The sequence below is a fragment of the Tympanuchus pallidicinctus genome, unplaced genomic scaffold (genome assembly GCF_026119805.1).
Source record: "Tympanuchus pallidicinctus isolate F22 unplaced genomic scaffold, pur_lepc_1.0 scaffold7, whole genome shotgun sequence".
Classification (NCBI taxonomy): domain Eukaryota; kingdom Metazoa; phylum Chordata; class Aves; order Galliformes; family Phasianidae; genus Tympanuchus; species Tympanuchus pallidicinctus.
In genome coordinates this window covers 26,229,144-26,248,034 of record NW_026294791.1, presented here as the reverse complement: position 1 = coordinate 26,248,034, position 18,891 = coordinate 26,229,144, and the positions used below count along the sequence as shown (strand labels likewise).

The 18,891-nt window shown below is 42.3% G+C and overlaps 1 protein-coding gene, 1 long non-coding RNA gene and 7 other non-coding genes across 12 annotated transcripts; 1 reads left to right on the top strand and 8 right to left on the bottom strand.

Annotated features, from left to right (window-relative positions):
- Positions 1-7,821: 7,821 nt before the first annotated feature.
- On the top strand, positions 7,822-13,342 carry LOC128072565 (heme-binding protein 2-like). The gene is made up of 5 exons (XM_052666481.1): positions 7,822-7,984; positions 9,881-9,965; positions 10,320-10,455; positions 10,723-10,888; positions 11,176-13,342. The coding sequence occupies exons 2-5, from the start codon at positions 9,891-9,893 to the stop codon at positions 11,348-11,350; spliced, it is 552 nt and encodes a 183-aa protein (XP_052522441.1). The 5' UTR covers positions 7,822-7,984; positions 9,881-9,890; the 3' UTR covers positions 11,351-13,342.
- On the bottom strand, positions 12,199-18,791 carry LOC128072567 (uncharacterized). 4 transcript variants are annotated; one of them, XR_008202351.1, is made up of 14 exons: positions 18,767-18,791; positions 17,747-17,795; positions 17,176-17,215; positions 16,870-16,906; positions 16,434-16,466; positions 16,116-16,208; positions 15,479-15,504; positions 14,992-15,041; positions 14,320-14,476; positions 14,166-14,214; positions 13,635-13,679; positions 12,705-12,731; positions 12,485-12,520; positions 12,199-12,314 (listed from the first exon to the last, which is right to left on the bottom strand). It is a non-coding gene; the product is annotated as an uncharacterized LOC128072567 (long non-coding RNA). The 4 variants fall into 4 exon arrangements; XR_008202348.1 differs by lacking the exon at positions 14,320-14,476 and having other exon boundaries at positions 18,767-18,790; XR_008202350.1 differs by lacking the exons at positions 14,320-14,476; positions 18,767-18,791 and adding an exon at positions 17,987-18,707 and having other exon boundaries at positions 17,176-17,276.
- LOC128072874 (small nucleolar RNA SNORD47) lies at positions 12,588-12,662 on the bottom strand. The gene has a single exon (XR_008202481.1). It is a non-coding gene; the product is annotated as a small nucleolar RNA SNORD47 (small nucleolar RNA).
- On the bottom strand, positions 13,748-13,826 carry LOC128072867 (small nucleolar RNA SNORD79). Its single transcript, XR_008202474.1, has one exon. It is a non-coding gene; the product is annotated as a small nucleolar RNA SNORD79 (small nucleolar RNA).
- On the bottom strand, positions 14,668-14,731 carry LOC128072881 (small nucleolar RNA SNORD78). The gene has a single exon (XR_008202488.1). It is a non-coding gene; the product is annotated as a small nucleolar RNA SNORD78 (small nucleolar RNA).
- On the bottom strand, positions 16,292-16,375 carry LOC128072878 (small nucleolar RNA snR60/Z15/Z230/Z193/J17). Its single transcript, XR_008202485.1, has one exon. It is a non-coding gene; the product is annotated as a small nucleolar RNA snR60/Z15/Z230/Z193/J17 (small nucleolar RNA).
- Positions 16,545-16,627, bottom strand: LOC128072877 (small nucleolar RNA snR60/Z15/Z230/Z193/J17). Its single transcript, XR_008202484.1, has one exon. It is a non-coding gene; the product is annotated as a small nucleolar RNA snR60/Z15/Z230/Z193/J17 (small nucleolar RNA).
- On the bottom strand, positions 17,302-17,368 carry LOC128072882 (small nucleolar RNA SNORD75). The gene has a single exon (XR_008202489.1). It is a non-coding gene; the product is annotated as a small nucleolar RNA SNORD75 (small nucleolar RNA).
- On the bottom strand, positions 18,118-18,197 carry LOC128072875 (small nucleolar RNA SNORD74). The gene has a single exon (XR_008202482.1). It is a non-coding gene; the product is annotated as a small nucleolar RNA SNORD74 (small nucleolar RNA).
- Positions 18,792-18,891: the final 100 nt, after the last annotated feature.

Below are 18,891 nucleotides of genomic sequence, written 5' to 3'. Positions count from 1 at the left end.
TTTCAGAGGGGCAGAGTGGAGGTTTTAGATGAATATATAGCTTCTCACCATTGCTTATAACTGATTCTGGAGCTGTTTAAAGAAGTCCAGGCTGATTTAGTGACACTTTAGAGTGCTTTAGAAACAGTTAACTTCTATTATTTAATTAATAAATTAAATACATTTTAATTTAATTTATCAATTTAGGGGGTGTAATTCAGCTCTTTAAGAGCCTATCTGAGGTGTTTCATAGCTGTCCAAAGGGCTTTAGAGCATCTCAAAGCATCTCCAAGCAGTTTAAAAAGTCCTTGGAGGAAATGCAGAGACTCAAATGAAATTCAGAGGTTCTCAGATCAATATAGAAGGGGTCTAGATATAATCAGATGAATCTGAAAGTTGCTTAGAGCAGGTTTAGAAGGATGTTAGGGTAGTTTAGAGGACCCTAGCACTCTTTATGGGCATATTACAGCTCCTCAGGACTGCTTAGATTGCTTTTGTGGAGCTTTGGAGGAATTTGAGTTATTTCTGAGATTTTCAGAGATGTTAACAGGAAGTTCAAGGCATCTGAATGGCAATAAGTCCTTTGAGATATTTAGAACTATTTTGGGGCAGCTTAGAACTGATTAGAAGAGTTTTAGAGTAGTTGAGAGACCATTCAAAGCTGTGTAGATTACACATTTTGAGGCAATTGCCTTACTGTGGCTACAGTAAGCTGTCCTTACAGCTCTTCAGAGCTGATTAAAGGATTTTCAAGCAATCTGGAAGAGATACATAGTTTAGAGCTGCCTATAAGGGGGTTAGGATAGTTTTAGAGTGGTTAAGAGCGCTTTTGAGGAATGTTACAGTGGTCCCAGCCCATTACCTCCGCAGCTCAGAATTGGTTGAGGGTTGGGACTGTCTTCCTGCATCCTTCTAGGCCATGCTCACTGTTTCTGACACTCCTCACTGACAATGGCTCCCTCCCCCAGTCCTTAGGTGAGGGCTTTATGTTTCAGGTCGGTCTCTGATTATTTCAGAAAGAATGTAATTAAGAAAAGGACGGTAAAAAAAGCCTGTAGGGCCCTCAGATATTTACACTGATAAAGCTCTCTGTAATTACCAGAAGAAAGCAAAGAGAACTGCACCTCAACTAAAACTGATGTGCAAATTATTCAACGGTGGATTGAAGGATGGCATAAGTTCACTTCCACAGTAGTATGTAATAGAGTGGATAATTACTAACCGTCCTCCAGGCATCAGCAAATTAACACCTGCATAAAAGAGAATTCTTCCTGAACAATACAAGAGTCTCATGAGGCCGAAACTCACAGTCATACTTTACTTTTGTCCATCTACTAAAATCCTGCCATCCCAATACACCAATTGAGCAATCAGCAGTGCCAATGATGTGGATGTGAGTACAGCATCCTAAGGAAGATGTTTCCCTTGAGGGAAAGAAGAAAAGAGCTTACTGTGGCCATTTAAAATACTTCCTCTCCTTTATACTCATTTTAAGAGTGTGTTCAATGCCAAAAATACACATTTAGAAAGGCTTAAAAGGCTCTGGAAATTTATATTCAGGAAAATGCAAACAAGAGAGCTTGTATTCAGGAGAGAATCCAACATTTGCATTGTAAATTTTGGGTAAGGCAGAAGAAAGGTTTAGGCTGTGTGCAGCTGCGGCACGCTGTGCAGTGACCGGAAAAGCATCACCCCGGTAACCAGAGAAATGAGTGGCAAAGTGTCAGTGCTGCCAAAACACAGAGGATGGTAAGGACACCACTGAAAACAACAAAAATACAGTGGCTGTTTTTCAAAAACAATTACAGGAATAAAAATACAGTTTTACAGATGTATTTTTTTTTCCACTGGGAAAATAAATGAACATCGGTGTCAAAAGCTTATCTAAATTACCCCATGTATTCAATTTCAAAGAGGGGAGTTATAGACATCTAGGAATCAGAATTTTTGTGCCAAGAGGCACAGCTAGGTTGCCATGTGCTGACATAGCGAATTGACATAGCTACTAAGAACTTGCTTCATTATTCAGATCACTGATTTGCTAAGGCAGGTCAGCCAAAGGTACTCCAATTTCCCTCCAAAGGATGTTAGATTGCTGTGCTTTCTGTTGCTGTTTGTACATTAACATCTCCAACATTTTTTACATTGGCAACAATTGAACACCTCTGTACTTTAATTTGACCTTCCCCAAACTACCTGCACCAAAGATCTGCATTTTCCCATTTCTCAAGCTATCACGTGTGTGGTTGTGTTTGGGTGCAATTAGAATATACTTTGGCTTCTATTTGTCTCTGAAGTAAATAAACGTACCCAGATACACTCTTCTTTCAAAGACAATATTCTGACACAAATCTATTTTCAGAACTAATTGCAAGTACCAAAGCCTAAATGATGGCAGAAACTCTAAAAGGTACTAGGGGTGGAAGTGATGAAATTCCCTTAAATAGCCTATTGTCTACTGGCACTCAGAAGTACAATATCTGAGAAGCTGATGCAATGTTTTTCCTAATTTTTCTGACACGAATATTCACACGTGTCTGCTGCACTACAGATGTTCGGCATGCCAAGATGCTAAAGCTCTAGATGTCAAGGCATTTGAATACTTAATGGCCCCAGAGACAGCTCACCAGAGAATATTCACATGCAAGGCTCTAGAATTATAGAGAACTGTCACTATACAATGGATCTGTTAATGAACCAAAGGGACTCTCGGCAAGCAAGAGGCTTTGAGGGAATTTGTAATTAAAGTAAACTTCACCTCTGAAAACAAACAACAGTGCCATCTGCTGCAGGAAGCAGCACTGGATCATCCCTGGAGAGAGAACGGGTTCTTCAAGAAGCCCCATCGGGAAGCCTTACTGCATAATCTAAGCAAGAAAAATACCCATCAAAATACCCACACTCGTTACCAAAATCTCCACCCTTAGCAGATGGGAAAAGTTCTGATATGATCCAAACTCATGCAAGAAGGATCAGGAACAACCTCAGGAGACAAGCCCTCAGTCAGAATACACTTTCCTACTGCCATACAACACTAACACTAACACCAGTGTGCCAAAACTACACTCACAACTTGATTGCAAGGACTTTGAAATTGATTCTGTGTTCTGCCTCACATTACACGGTACACAGTGGTCCTCATCTGTATTGTTGAAGACCTGAAAATAGAAAGCCCCCTAACAAGAAGCATGCTGCTTTTTCAGTTATCTCCTAAGTTTTTGTAGAATGTGGAAAAATCTGTTTTAGGAGAGCATTTTCTTTGACACTTCTCTTATTCTCTGGGCCTGTTTCCATTATCCCTGGACATGCTTTCAGGTCCCTGGGCTCTCTATGGCAATTTCTGCATGCCTAGGTCTTTTTCACATTGGAGACTGTCCCCATTATCAAAAAACTTTGAGCCAAGAGCACCCAGACCACAAGACAGGGAAGCTGTAAGGTGCTGTCACTCCATGCAGCATGCAGATGGAGACAGTTGAGAATGAAAGGGAGAGAAGGAGGGAAAAAGAAGAAGTAGAAGGCCAAAGCAGGCAAAGAAAAATGGAAGTGAGACATCACATTAAAGACTAGGAAGATGGAGCAAAAAAGAGAAATTGTGGAAGCACTGTCTTTCTGCCTTTGAAGACAGGGCAACAGGCATTTGCTTGAGGAACTGCTGGAAGATGTAGGTAATCACTCTTTCTGGGGATGATACTGAATGCCTACTTTCTTCTGGAGAGCCTGTCTAGCAGACAGAGGCCTTGGGCTGCTGCTGTGGTTGTTAATAACTTCATTTTCCTCATTTCTGGGGAACATTATTTGTGATGTGGATGGCTGGTGACTTCAAACACCACTTTCAAACATGGTTGACTTTCCTGTTGATAAGAAACCATCAATATGTAGCTGTTCTCCTTAGAGCTGCTTTTGCTCTAAGTAATGCCCTTAGACAACTGATATCTGGCTCTTTAATCTTCGGAGCTGTAGGCTATAGTTGTTATCGCGACAGTCTTATATCACTGTTAAATACAATTAAAAAAATCAAAAATACCACTAAAACATCTCAAAGATAAGGATTGCCCTTGATTCATGTTCATTTTTCTGAGTAGAATCTGTCAAAAGCAGAAAGAGGATAAACTGGTAGGAGAAACTGAATTTGCTCCCTATCCTTCCAGCTCTCGAGGGGGATGCAGGTTTTCTCTGCATTATTTTGCCATACTAATGCTGGCTAAAGAAGTTTCCTGAAGGAACTGCTTGTGGTTCAGCTGGCAGCTAGATCCCTAAACAGATTCATATTAAAAATAACTCTTGTTTTGGAAAGTAGCCAAGCGAATAAAGCAGTGTATTAAGCTGAGAAAGATTCCAATATCTTTGGGCTCTATGGACAGAAGAGAAGGAGCTTTAGGGAGATTCTTCATGGAAGCTGCGAGGATTAATTTAGGATTAATTCTTCAAACTTAGATTGATTCAGAAAAGTTGACCTTCAGCAAGAAAATCTTCTAAAACTCTAAGTCAGGAATGCTCTGGAGTGGTGCTGGATGTAGGATGCTTTTTATTTGGACAAGATCGGTGAGTTCCATGCAAACCCTGATGAAGTGAACCACTAGCAACAAGTCACTCATTTGGAAAGCTTTTAGATAGTGCTCTCACTGAGCAGCTGTTGTCTCATTCACAAAGGCTATCTGGATGTAGTGAAAAAACAATACTCATCATCAACTTAGAATGAGAATTGCTTTAGCAACTGTGTCATTTGTTCAAGGCAGAAGGGAGATGCAACATTTTCATGTATCTCTTGTAACAGGCAAAAAGCACATGGACAAAATACAGACAGGTATTTCCAGAAAGCAAAGGATTTATGGCTGAAGGCCAACCAAATAATGGCAAGTTGCTGTGCTGACATAGAATGTTACAGCACAAGGTCCAAACACCACCTCATTAGAGAGATATTCCATTTACAGGGGATAACATGGAGACTTCTTGGAGCAGCACTTCAGTACATTCAACTGCTTCTTCAGAAGGTGGTAGTCTTGTGTTATTCCCATTCCCTTATTGGAAATGAGAAGAAAATAGAAATTGCTAGAAGCTTTTCTCTTTCTTTAGATCAAGGAGATAAGAGGTTTCTTTAAGCAGATGAATTAGAAAGATAAGGATCATCTAATCATATGGAAAGACTCAGACCATTATTTTCAGTAACTTGAAACATCAACACCTACTTTCTCTGTTTTGAAGTAGAAGCTTCAGAATGCAACTGATAGGTGTTTGCAAAAGCAAATGCATTTATACCTGAACACTCCCAGTTCTTTTAAATCAGAATCATCAAGTGGAAGAGCAGCTGATGCTGGGAGAAGCTTAAGCAGGAAAGCAAGACTGCCTGGAGCATGTGAGCAGCGTGCATTCCTCTCAGTCCCTTACACACCCTTTTTTTCATATCAGTATACAGACTTCCCAGTTAGAAGAACACGACTCAAAGTTATCACTAACTATACTGTAACAAAACATTTTCCATGAGTTTGTCTAAGGCTGACACAATTAGGCCAGTGGAAAAGATTCATCAATTTGTGCAAGCAATGTGAAAAGAACCCCTAGGAATAAAGGTGACCTAAAAAACACTTGCATACATTTGACAACAGTGATTGCAATTACAACAAAGAACAAACCTAGGCATTTTTGCTTTACAGCATGTTGTTTAAGGGCTTGTCTAGGCTTGTTAATGACAAGTGTAGCTAAGCCTACACAGAGGAAAAATGGAAACCATCAGTACCACAGCTTTGTCCTTGTATTTATCCAATAGAAGTTGGTAGCCTGAAATACCACAACTTAAGTTCAAGCGCACTACACTGTAACACACACAAGTATCTTATGAAAATAGTAAAGTTCCAGCTCCAAACAGCAAGCCTGTGAGCTTTTACTCTCATTACTGCCTCTTGAGCTTACAATACAGAAAAATATTGCTTTGTTAGCTATTGTACAGAATACCAGCCAAGTCCCACGCATACATACATACAGATGAGATACTGAATATTGTCTGCTTAATTAATATATTTTAGAGCTCTTCTGTGAGCAATAAGTCTTTTACCTATGTTTGCATTAGAAGTATAGTGTACAAGGAGAGGTTGATATTTATGAAAGCATACTTATGTAAGCTTCTATTATGATATGGCTTGCTTTCCCCATGTAGTAGAGATAGACAAACACACCAACAGTACAGGTGAACATCCCTGCCTGTATGTTCTGCAAACTACCAGGACCTCAAGGTGCTAAAACAGCTTTTTCATGTTATTTTTTTGTGTAACAGACAATGGCTAAGATCAGCGTGCTCAGGTGTTACCCGGACATAAAACCATGTGCCAGCTGTCATCCTGCCCCTTCCCCCAGGTATTTATGATACAGGCACATATATAGTTATGTACTGAATGCATGTCCTCATGGCTGCCCTGCTGCCCTTCACAACTGTTGGCATGTCTTCACAATGCATCCATGAGGAACAAGAGAGGGTTGAAAAACAACCTCTTGGGGGAACACTGATGATTGTTCTCAAACCTCAGGCTACTCCACTGGGAACAGTTAGCTCTTTGTTGGGGACAGAAACATCAGCTGGCACATACATACTGACTGGGGATTTGTTCTCTGCTTCAGAAACAAAACAAGAATTTAGTGGGCCTGTGTTTATCTACATTTTAGTCGCCCTCCTTTTCAAGGCAAAACTCCTCCACGCATGTGAGCAGGGCTAACTGTTGAGATGGACCAAAGTGGTGTGGCAGGATGTAGTCCTTCCATGGCCTTCTCTGCTCTGGAGAAAGTAATTATCAGCATACACTTCACAGGAAATTTAGGGTGACAGAATAATTTAACAGCTAACCCTACAGAAGCAAGTGCAGCTCCAATGCATACTCCAGAAAATAACAGCTTCTCCGTCCCCAAAACACCTTGGTGATGATTTTCCTGTTTGATCCAAGCAGAAAACAGGTGGAACAGTTTACTCCACAGGAAGAGTTAAACCTGCAGAGAACCTGTTTCAGGCCCTAGCATGTTCTAACTGGCTCAACTAGTAAATTCCTCTTTACACAACCCTATTTTCATGGCATGAGATCAAGGTTTGCGAGTGCTACTTGCATATACTTTTTTTTTTTTTTAATTGAACCTTTTAGAATATAAGTGTATCAGCCAGCACCCTGGTATAGATCTCTGCAGGCAGCATGTTTTCTATTAGAAGTCATTCCCAGCTATTGATTTCAAATGTCTCAGAGTGCTTGGGTGAATCGAGCGGCAAGAAATCTGCATGAAGTGTGGGAAACATGAGAGGTGTTCTTAGAAATCAAATGGTGAAGTTTAATTTGCCCTATTGTGCTGGCATCTAAATATGTCGAGAACTGCAGCTGGTTAAATGGAGAGTCCAGCTTCACTTTGTGTACTATAAACACAATAGAATTTCACAATAGCTCTGTATAACCCCTTTGTGCACATATCCAAGAGCTAAGGGGGCTGACCAGCCCCAAATGCCATTCAAAACAGCCAGCTATCAGAGAACACTGTGCTTTTCATAACATGTCAGCAGAAATCTTGTGAGGATGGTCTTAGCTGTTTGCAGCCACATTTGTACCCACCATTTCACACCAGGATTAAAAAGGAAAAGCTCTCATTCTCTAACACCACCTTCTGACCTGAGTTGGAGGGGTGTGACATTATTTTTTTGTACAGTTCTTTCTCCTGGGAGCGCGAAACCTATTGCTGAGCCAGCCCTAAGTAGGCACGGTGCCATAGAAGCGGTGGAAGTTACACAAGGGTGTGAAACTGCTTATGGAGCCAGATCACACATCGGACCCAGTGTTGCCTGGTGGGCAGGAGGTGGAGCTTTCGGCCTTTTGTGTGGAAGATCTCCAATGAGACCCAGAGCTCCGGTTTTCCTAACAGCATCCCCTGCAGCAGGGCTGAGGCATGGGCGGAGTCTGATCGAACTAAAATAAATACCGACTTGTAGCACCTCGTGGGTGCGCGCAGCCTCCAATAGCTAGGACAGCCTGTTCACCAAAACGTAAGTACATCCACTTTCTCTGCACTTAAATGCAACTAACAGCTCCATGGAATGGCTTATACTTGCTACGTTTACTCACTGCATCAGCGTAAGCTGTGGCGATGCCTGCTGTGCTTTCTGTCCTTTCAGCCTTTGTGTTAACAGCAACAGGAAACGACTTCTTGGGTTAGAGATATATTAATACAATAGAAAATCCAAAGCTAAGCTTTACTGTAGTTCTAAGAATGAATTCAACTCCATATTTGGAAGACTCGTTTTCCTCTCTCTTCCCCAAAAAGAGCTGTTTTATGTACATAATCCAAAAGTATTTCTTGCATGCAGTCATGATGGTTTTGGTTGCGAAGTTACAAGTGCTGTGAGCAGCAGCTCTGAAAACGTGTCAGGACTGGCAATTACAGAATCAGACTAGCTAATGCAGCTATGGAAATGGAGGAACATTTGTTTCTCTGCTAGGGTACCAGCAGCACATGAATTGTTTCCTATCCAAGTGTGACAAAGAGAAATAAAGGGAAGTGCCAACCAAGTTTTTTCAGCTTTGTCTTTGAGATGGCAAAGGATAAAACATATCCACGTATTAAGTTTCAGTATAGATTGTTCACATTTGCTTCTAATAAAGCAATTGGATTCCTGCTTCCTTGTTATTTTTGATTTGTAAATACTACGGACAGAAATCGTACTAGAGTGGAACAGTACCTTGTGGTCTAAGTGCTGACTGGGCAGTTATGCTGTATGTTAAGGCTGGGACACGGAAAGGGACAGTGCCTGCTTTTAACTGCTGCCATCAGGTCTGTGTTACATCACTGCTGTACTACAACTCTACAGCAGCTGCTAGATAGCGCTTTTCAGCATGCGTGTCTGTATACTTTAAGGATTGTAAATGAAAGCACTGCCAGCAGTTTGGGGTGGGTTTTTAAAGCTTCTCACCCTTATAAATCCCAAATAGAAAACTCCTTTTAGCCACCTCACAAGCAAGGTGTACAGGGGAATCAAAGCAAGGTGTACAGGGTTATAGTATAGAGTTTAGTATAGTATAGAGTTGAATAATATTCAACTCTAGTCTCTAGCAGCCTGTGGGCTGCAAGTGTAATATACACCATATTCATGGCTACCAGGCCACTGAAAGCAAACAGAAAGCAGTCTTGGTTTTACATACGTAGTCGTGGCCTGACGTTTACAAACCACTGTGTTAAAGGCAGCGTAACTCAAGACTTTTAAAATATATTTGTCATGGATTGCACATGGTGCACCACTCATGTTAGATACCGCTATCAGTCAGTAACAAAACATGGACGCTGTCTTTGTTGGTAATATGAGGTGGCACGATTTCACCTTGTCACTCAGAGCAGTCAGGTGGGAGATGCTATTAATAACATTCATTCACCTTGAATGCTGTAAGCCTGTGAGGAAAAAAAAAGGCAGTTACGGGGCAACAGCTTCTTGTGAGGGCAGCTGTAAGCAAAGAAATGCAAAATAACCTCAAAGCTTGTTCTAATGCCCAAATCACACACAATTGAGTTGTGCTTTGAGAAGATGGCCCGCTATGACCTCATTATCAGCACCTCATGGTGTCTTAATGACATGCTGCTTCTGCAACATGAAATGCATGCTAGGGATACTGTAACATGTAAAGGCAGGCTTTGTCTGGATACGGGTTATGTAGTGTCATCTAGTGAGTAATGGCAAAAATTATAAGCCAAGGCTCTTAACATTTCAAGCTAGAACTTTAAACCTCACAGTTTTTTGCTTCATACTGGGGCTGAAAGGTGTTACTTACAGGTTAGAAACCAAAGGATGAGGAAAACCTGTTGAAATTAAGCAGAAAAGCCTTACTGTTGTCTCACATCCCATCTATGCCACATTGACTGGAGAGGCCAACAAACTGTGTCTCCTTTTCAGATCTGGCAAGATGATCAAATCCTTCAAGCAAACGTTTCTGTCTCTGGATCTGCAGTCCCCTAGGTGGAGCTCAATAGAGACCATGGTAAGTACTAAAGGCCTGGGAGGATATTCTCTACAGCCAAGGTGCTGCAGAGTTAAGGTGGATTTGGGATTCTTTGACGAGCAATGAAGAAACGTTACTATGAACACTGCTCATGCCTAACAGCAAAGTGGGAGGAGGGACACCTGTAAATCTTAAGCAACTTGTTCTAAGGCAGAACAGTGTAGTTTTGCAATGAAGAAGACAAAGTTTGATTTCGGGGTGTGCCTGCAGCTATGAGGCTGCCTGGGGTTTTCTGATCACAGTGCTTTAATGCTGATTTGGGAAGAATAGCTACCCTTTTGTGTCATCTTCAGTATTCTGCTTGTGGTCACTGTAACTTCTGCTGCCTCTCAGGCAAAGGACTCCGAACTGCGCCAGTATGAGACAGCCAAGTGGGTCAGCACAGTCATTAAGGGAGAGACCCAGAAGGAAGCAATGCGCCAGGGCTTCTGGAAACTCTTCCACTACATCCAGGGGAAGAATGAGAAAGGTAGGACACACTGGTTTTGAACTCTCACTTTCAAGTGCGAAACTTCAGCTCAAAGAACCACATCAGGATGGATTTGCATCCCAGGCAATGACATATATCTGCAGATATAAGCAGAATCATGCAGGGTAATGTAAAAACCAGATTTTTTTCAGCTGCAACACCGAGGCCACCTTAGCACCTGATTTTAGGCTAAGCCTGCAGCAGTCTTTACACTTGCGTTCACCATTTTTGCTTGCAGCTTACTACGGATCTTTCATCCTTCTTTAGAAATCAAGATTGATATGACTGTGCCAGTGACATGTCTGGTAAAGTCTGGCTGTGCAGACTTCAAGATCTCCTTCTTTGTGCCATTTGAACATCAGGACTCCCCACCACAGCCCACTGACTCCGATGTGTTTGTCGAGGAGCGGAAGGCAGCTGCCATCTTTGTCAGGTAAGCAGCACGGTTGTAGCTGACAAACTAAGAGCTGCACTATTCTTAGTTCTATCAACTTTTTAGCTGTACAGTGAATATACCATGCTAACCAGGAGCCTGGAGTTCAGCTATAGCATGTGCCTGTACACTGACAGGTAGTTCTAAATACAAATTGTATAAGAATTGCTCAAATACTGATGCTCCCCACCCCAGCACTTCTGGGAAAAAAACAAAACAGAGAACAGTTGCATTTTGGCCTGAACTCCTAACAGAATGAAACAACCTTTCCTTTTTACTTCCACCAGGTCCTTCAGTGGATTTGCCTCACCAGATAAATACGCTGAAGAAGCTGAAGCCTTGGCTAAACTCTTAAGAAACAGAGGCCAACCATTCCATGAAGATTTCTTTTACACAGCAGGCTATGACAGTCCCTTCAAGCTCTTTAACAGGCACAATGAAGTGTGGTATTTTAGGAAATAATCCAGAGTCAGAGAATACTAGGAGGCTACTAATCAACTCTGAAGGGAAACAGACCCTATTAATGGCTTTTGTTTTACTGCAGAAGATATTTGTATGCAAACACAGGAACATCTCTAACTGATTTTATCTATGATGAAGTTACTCTGGCTAAAAACTCAAGTAGTTCACACCAGCTGGAGTGGGAGGGAGATAGAACTCAATCTTGTTCCTCTTAATCAAGAATTCTGGGAAGCATCAGAAAATATTCCTGTAAGAGTTATCTAGTTTTTCTTCTTGTTCAAAGTGCTGTACCAATACAATAGCTCAAGTGTTAAGAGCAGCAAGTTTCCTTTTTCATCACAAAAAGATGGGGGAAGAACATTAGTTTTTCCAGAAAATAATGGCATTAATGAGTTCTGATAACAGATATGCCTTAACAGGCTCTAGTACCATACAAACATTTCTACCTTTAAAACAGGATTGGATTATCCAAGTCCCCCACCTCTGCTAGCATTTTTCTTCCTCACAGAGGATGGACAGTCATACCCCATCCCAATGCCACTGACCAGACCAGACTTCATCGAGCAGAAAAGAGTTAATAGAATCCAAGCCCTGTGGTGGTTCTGTGAAAAGTCTGTTCTGCTGTTTTTCTTTTCAACTTCACCCAAACCTAGGTATTGCTCAGGTCAACTCCAGTCTGCCTTAACACTCCTATTAGCTACACTCTACAGCAGAGAGCGCTTGCAGGACTAGCATTTCTTTTAACTAGTTGGCTCCCTGCACTAAACCAAGTATTGTAGCTTTTATCAAACACCCTAGAGCTACTTCATAGCAAGCAATCAAATCACAAAGCAGTTCACAACAGCAGGTAGAGTTTACAAGATTTTATTGGCTCCAATCAGTGTATGAGGCAAATGTTAACATCACAAAGTCTTGTTTTAATGCCGCTCATGTAAGTGCAACCCATTATCCCGGGATCTTCCACCTATTAAATAAGGCATAAGAACTGTTACAAGGCACCAAACCAGTACAACAAGCTTACTGGAACAACTCAGACCTTAGGTTTTCATCTCTGTTCAGTGAGAGAGTTCAAGCTAAGGTTTTAATCATCATCATCTGTTCCAGCAACTAGGTTTTATTAATAGCTACACTCACCTGTTTGCTCATACAGTTCCAAAGTTGCATCCTCACCTAAAGCAGGAAAACACACTTAGCATGCAGTGACACACCTGCCAAGAGATGCCCTCAGCAGCTGTGTAACCTCAGAAAGAATGGAACGGAAATGGTGATATCACAGAAATTCATCTGGCAGAATCAAGTTTCATCAGTGGTTACCAACACTCCCAGAAGAGAGAATTAATCTGTGTTATCTTACGCAGTGAGGAGGCAGAGCAGTCCTTTCCTGAGGAAGAGAGAAATTGTTTCAGAGTAAGATATCACTATATGTGTGTTTATAAAATATCAAACTAATTTTAACCTGTTCAAAGGCTGTATTTCAGCTGTCAACTGGCAACTTCAATTTGTAACACCTAATGTAATATTAAAAAGCTTATAATCCTAAATGAACTGGAAATACAGAATCACTAACACCAGAGGAATCAGAAAAAGTTGGCTATACTTGCTTAATGGTACTTTAACTGAGAGTCATTTTGTTGGAATGAGCTGATACCTACAATATAAGCCCCATAAAACCACTGGAACAAAGTGCTACAGCAACCTACATCTTCAGCTCAATCCTAAATTTGTGTACCTCCAACATAAGCAAGATTACTATTATTCTACTATGAAGTTTTTGCCAGCTAAAGAGTATTTTTATTCCAAGTGTGCAGCAGTGTTAGTGTCAGTTCACAGAACAGCCATACAGGTAGGCAGGTGTCGAGCCAGGAGTTGTATGCCTGCTGCTGTGCATTCTGCTGTATTAAATTGTCAACATATTGGCTTAAGTAGTCCCCACTGATTCAGCTTTTATGATTTTTACTGTGTGAAGACATCAAGCAATAAAAAAATGTTTTTTGAGCCACTGTGGCCAAGCCTTTTCTTCATAGAAACAGAAGACATGAAGTTTACCAGTGACTACAATTTAAGAATTATCAGGCTACCAGATTTGCTGGGAAAATTCCTAACTCAAATTGAGAACTGCAGCTCACTGTTGCTCCATGCACACAATTTTATTCTCCCAACAGCAGGGAGTGCAAGACTCGCAACAAAATACACACAAATCTACTTTCATGTACCACCACCCTTACAACATCCCAGAGATTAGTGGACCTCATAACCTCCAAAATATACTCTAGTTTAAACTTACCTCAAAGTTGGTGTTGTTTCTCACATGCTCCCCTTCAGCTTCACTCTGTAACAATGATTTTTTTTTTATTAACATTCTGCGTGGCAGTGTTTCAAGAAAGATTGAAATCTGTGTACTGTTTCAGATCAAAGGTCCTCCTCAGTCTCTTTCAGAGAGATTCCCATTGCTTAGAACTAATCATCATGAACAGTACATGCTTAGAGAAGCTTGAAGTTGTTACTGTTGTTTTCCCTTAGTGGACACTCAGTATTTCAGACTTCGCCTCATTCACATGAAGTAAAAACTCATCTTGCCACAGAGACAAGTAATTTATTACATTATTCAGTAATAATCCTTGCAAAAACCCACTGCATGAGTTACCCAACAAACAGTTGAACAGTAACTGTACTGTTTTCTATCAGCAGCAGTCACTGATGCAAGCTCTGCACTGCTAGGCTTAGGCGTTCTTTCCAACAGAAGCACTTACATATTTCAACTGGTCGACACATCTCATTAAAATATTTCATGGCAACTGAGAAGCAAAGAGCTTACCAACCAAGTATCTGGCACAAGATCTTGGGCAGTTCTTCCGTTCTGAAATCTAAGATAAACACAAGGATGTAAGTTCTTAGTACAATGCTAGTGCTGCATTACAACCACGAGACTTCCAGAAACTTCTTTTTCCTTCTGGAAAAATTATCACCACCTGTCTTTGGTGATTCCACACATGCATTGAAGCTACTGGTGCTCACAAATGCGATCAGCAGACGAACGTCTGCCATTTATCTGGCGGCACAGAAGCATTCACATTCCACCAACTCCATCCCAGAAAAAAGCAGCAGCTACCTTCAAAGCATTCTCCTCTAGGAAAGATCCTAAATTACAGTTCAAAAATAGGTAGCACTTTTCCTATACCTCCCTAGAGAGCAACTTCTGTAAAAGCCTCAAAGAAAAGCTGTTCCCCTTTATATCCATTGCTACACAGAATTCCCTCCCATTGCAAGTTATTAATGATCTATTACCAGCACACCTATGGCTGCTGCCAGACACAGGGTTTTTCAGTGAAGAGAAGTCTACATTAGTAGTTTCAGGTCAGACATTTGACAACATCATTATAACCCTGTAAGACATGCCTAGCCTGTCTGTGCAATTACATTCTTTACAGAGCACTCAAATAATTGGAGCCTCAAATACGAAATTCAATTCCCAGTACCCTGGTAGGTGAAGCCTGCTGGCTGCTACAAAATTATCTACTGCAGGAGGTTAAGAATAATCCTGCAGCTACAAGATGGCAGCACAATTAGAGGCTAACATCTAGCATCTTCCCCATCACACACACACAGCCATGACCAGTAATAGAAATTCACTGGTTACTCACTTCTGCCTGCAGCACAATCAACTGCACCACTTCACAGTTCCACAACAGTACTAGAAGAAAAAGTAGTCAGGAGAGCACAAAAACAAACACAGAAGAATGAAATCTAGTCAGATGCCTGAAGTCAGATAGAGCTAATTGCAGACCTCCATGATTGAAGTCAGGGTATTTATGTCTCATCACACAGGCAGCCTACACATCCAGTCACTGGACAGCTATCTGCTCTGGGCTATGGCTGCTTTGGGAACAGGATGGACCCAGATGTGCTGTGCTATCAACAATTTCACAAGCACACATGCAGATTAACAAAGCCAGCCCATGTAGGATGGGCCTTTATCCAGCTCTTCTTTTACACATCCCCCTGGACTGGCTGAAATGCAATTAGCAGCTAATGCTGCCCTCCTTCCCCGCCCTCAGCTGAGTATTTCATTTCACAAGCACATTCTAGGCTTGTTAATGCTAACACTCAAAGTTAAAAACAAGTACTTACGTTTTGATGAGAAGCACTTTCAAAGCCTGCAAAGGAAAAGCTGCCATTAGATGTGATCCAACAAAAATCTTTAGCTGAAGAACAACCATCTCAGTCAAATACTGTATCAGTGTTTAGTCAAGTTTTATCCTCATTGGGATCAGAGACCTGATTCAACATCATTTACAGCAGACTGCAACATTCCCATCCTTCACAGGGGAGCCCAAATCTACCCCACAGCTCTCCTCAGCATCTTTGGGATCTTACTCCTCAATTGCTAGAATTGCAAAAAGCAGCAAAACAAAAAAAAAAAAAAACAAAAAACCTCCAGTAACCTCAACTCCATGCAAACATTCAAGTTGGCCTAAACCAGAAAAAGCATTTCAGATACTAAATTAGCACTGCTGCATTTACTGCTCAAGGCATTTAGTCTCAGCAGGAACATTCTAGAAATCTGAACACTTCACAAAATTTCTACTTTACTGGGAAGTATACAGGATCGTTAAGACATATTTAGGGCACATATCTTTGCTGCAAATTTTCCAGAAGCAATATGGTTCTGCATTTTCCAAATGCAAGCCTAAATGTAGCACTGTAACTGACCTAGTCCACAAAAGCAGCACAGTCAAACACAGCCTTCTAAAATACGTTGAATTACCTTCAGTTGTAACAGCAGCATGTTCACCAACATCAGCAAAGGTAAATTAGCTCTACTGGGCACAGGCACTCTTCCATCTCCAGGCAGGGCAGACTGTAAAGCAACAACATGGTGAATACAGTGTTTCACCCAAGCTTCCCATGCGAACTGTCTGCCAGAATTACCCCAGGCACAGGAGGCTGCATCAGATAGGAGCGAAAGACCAGTAGAGTGATCATCACAAGTCATCTGCTGAACTATGTTGTCATCACACACAGCCTTCTGACGGGTCAGGGACAGAAAGCTAGTTTGTGCAGCTGCAGTTAATGCAATATTTACCTTGCACATTCATCTCGTGGCTTTTCCCAGTGCCTGCAACAAAAGAAAATCAGATTCCCTCTGCCTTCTTAGTCAAGTCTAGACTTCTAGCAAGGAGCCACATACAACAGCAAGATACATCAGATAGGAGCGAAAGACAGAACATGGCTCATCATGAGACAATCTGCTGAACTATGTTGTCATCACTGTATCTGCTTTGGAGTAATAGTATCAAGCAGTCATCTAGCAAGGACTTTGAAAAGCTCAAATTCTCAAAATGAAACATGTAAAATCTCTGTACAGTGCTTGAAATACTAACAAGTACCCATTTCTGTGCATCAGGGGCAATGAATCCCAAAGCACTGCCATCCCATTTTATGCATCCCACCCTTTTCACTGCAGTGACTCAGCAGCTACACAGAACAAACCCAAACACAGACTGCACAAAGCTTCTTACCAGGTGATGTTTCTTCCATGAGTGCATTATTCAAATCCTGGAAGAAAAAAAGCTTCTGAAAGTAAATTCAAGGCCAAAATATTTTATCAAGGTGAATTTTAAGCTGCTGTGCCTCAGATAGAAGTTATGGTGGTTTGAGCTCTCATCATTTTCTTGGTCAAGAGTAGCAAACTATATAGTCATCATTGTGGCACCAGAGGATTAACTTAGGGAATAAAGTCTGCCTACTGAGGTCATTAAATTAAAAATAAGATCTAAACAGTGAGCCCTTAAATGTTTGATTTTTCCCCCCCCAATAAGTTTTACCTTGTGAAGTAGCATCAAGTCTTCATATTCAGCAGCAGGCCTGAAAGTCAGACAGGACATCATCAAATGCCTGCAGAACTAGGGAGCATCTCCAGCTGTCACTGCAGTGACAGTAAGCATGGAAAAAGCCTCAGCACAGAGTTTTCAGAAATCACTTCTGTCCACTACTCTAATACTGAAAACATCACAGGCTCTCCAGTTTACTGACAAATCCTGATCATTACAGGTCCTTTTTAGAAACATGCATTGAGAATGTTTTCCCCAATCTGTTGATGTGGATGGTGAAATATCAGTAATGAACAGACACACATCTAGTGTACTCTTGGTCTGGTTAGAAGCTGAACTAATTTTCTAGAACCGAGAGCCTGAAATCCAATTTCCAGCAAAGGAACATGTGGCTTTTCCCAGCAGTAGAATGAAAATTACTTAAGAGACATGAGAATTGCTTTACACGGGTCCTGCAATTTCTTCCTGAGATAGAAAAGTAATCCAGGCTAGTTGCTCTAAGTGCACCTACACAGTACATATTATTTTTCAATTTAAGCTCTATATTCCAAAAAACAGCACTCACCTATTTTGAAGCTGCAGGAGAGAGAAGAGTGTAACCGGTTCATCTTACACTGAGAACAAAAGAGCGTGCGTCAGCTTTTCTATTAAGTCTGAGGATATTATGGTCACACATTTCCTTTAAAAAAGGAGGAAGCGCAACTCAAAGCAACACCCTGAGCCTCGCTGCAAAGCTTCCCCTTACTAAAAGGACGCCAACTTGGAGACAAACCCACCCACATAACTACTTGCCCGTATTGCTTACCAGGAACAGGTCAGAATCACTGACCTGTTCCAACTGACTGCAGCCAGCAGGTGGATCCAGCAGCACCAGGAGCACTGAACACGTGGTGCCTCAGCCACTCCATCTGCCTGCCTGCCTCCCTCCCCGGTTCCACGTCCAGCTCAGATATGTTGGTACTCATCAGCCTCTCAGATGTCCCTACCAACATAGTTTTCATCATGTGCGGGCACATGGAATGCCAAGGGAGCTCTGTTACTCTTCCAACAGCACAGGAGGTCCGAGGCCTTCTAGAGCTCAGCCTACAACCCGAATAAAGGGGCAGGGGCACCTCCTCACTTACAATACACATTTGAAAGCCTCCCCAGAGAGGGTTCTCCCTCCCCAGCATCACTAGAACCACTCGTTCACACCTGAGCAGGCAACAGTGAGCACTACCACCTCCTGGAAATCTTTAAGTAGAGCTGCACAGCGCAACCAGCCGGTGCTCGTATCTGCACCGCCTATTTTCCCCGTGCGCTTCGCTCTGAGCTTTTTCGAACTGCTCTCGCCGCACAAAGCAGAGCGGCGGCAGCGAAAAGCGCTCCCACGCAGCCGCTCCCGCCCTCACAGTGAGCCGAGGCCTAACGGGCGCGCCGGGCCCCGCCGCCACAATCCGTCTCCATCTTCCTCCTCCAGCTTCCATCGCGAACCAGCAACGACCCGCAGAGCCTCCACACCCCCCACCGAACGCGCCGGAGCGGGGCTGAGCGGAATAACCCCACACGCGCGCCGCCGGCGACACACAGAGCTACGTAACCATACCTGCTCCCGTGCCACAAGCGGAAAGGCAGGACGCGTGCCCGCGCGCCCCTTATATAGCCCCACTGCAGTCACGTGACCACGGAGCGGCCCCTCCCTCCGGGCTGGGGCGGGATGGCGATGCGCGG

What these genes read in the sequence shown, in the direction of transcription:
- LOC128072565 (XM_052666481.1), top strand. Translation starts at nt 9,891, where the DNA reads ATGATCAAATCCTTCAAGCAAACGTTTCTGTCTCTGGATCTGCAGTCC. An exon ending in CCAGGGGAAGAATGAGAAAG is followed by an intron (nt 10,456 to 10,722) that starts GTAGGACACACT and finishes ATCCTTCTTTAG; the next exon opens with AAATCAAGATTGATATGACT. An exon ending in GCAGCTGCCATCTTTGTCAG is followed by an intron (nt 10,889 to 11,175) that starts GTAAGCAGCACG and finishes TACTTCCACCAG; the next exon opens with GTCCTTCAGTGGATTTGCCT.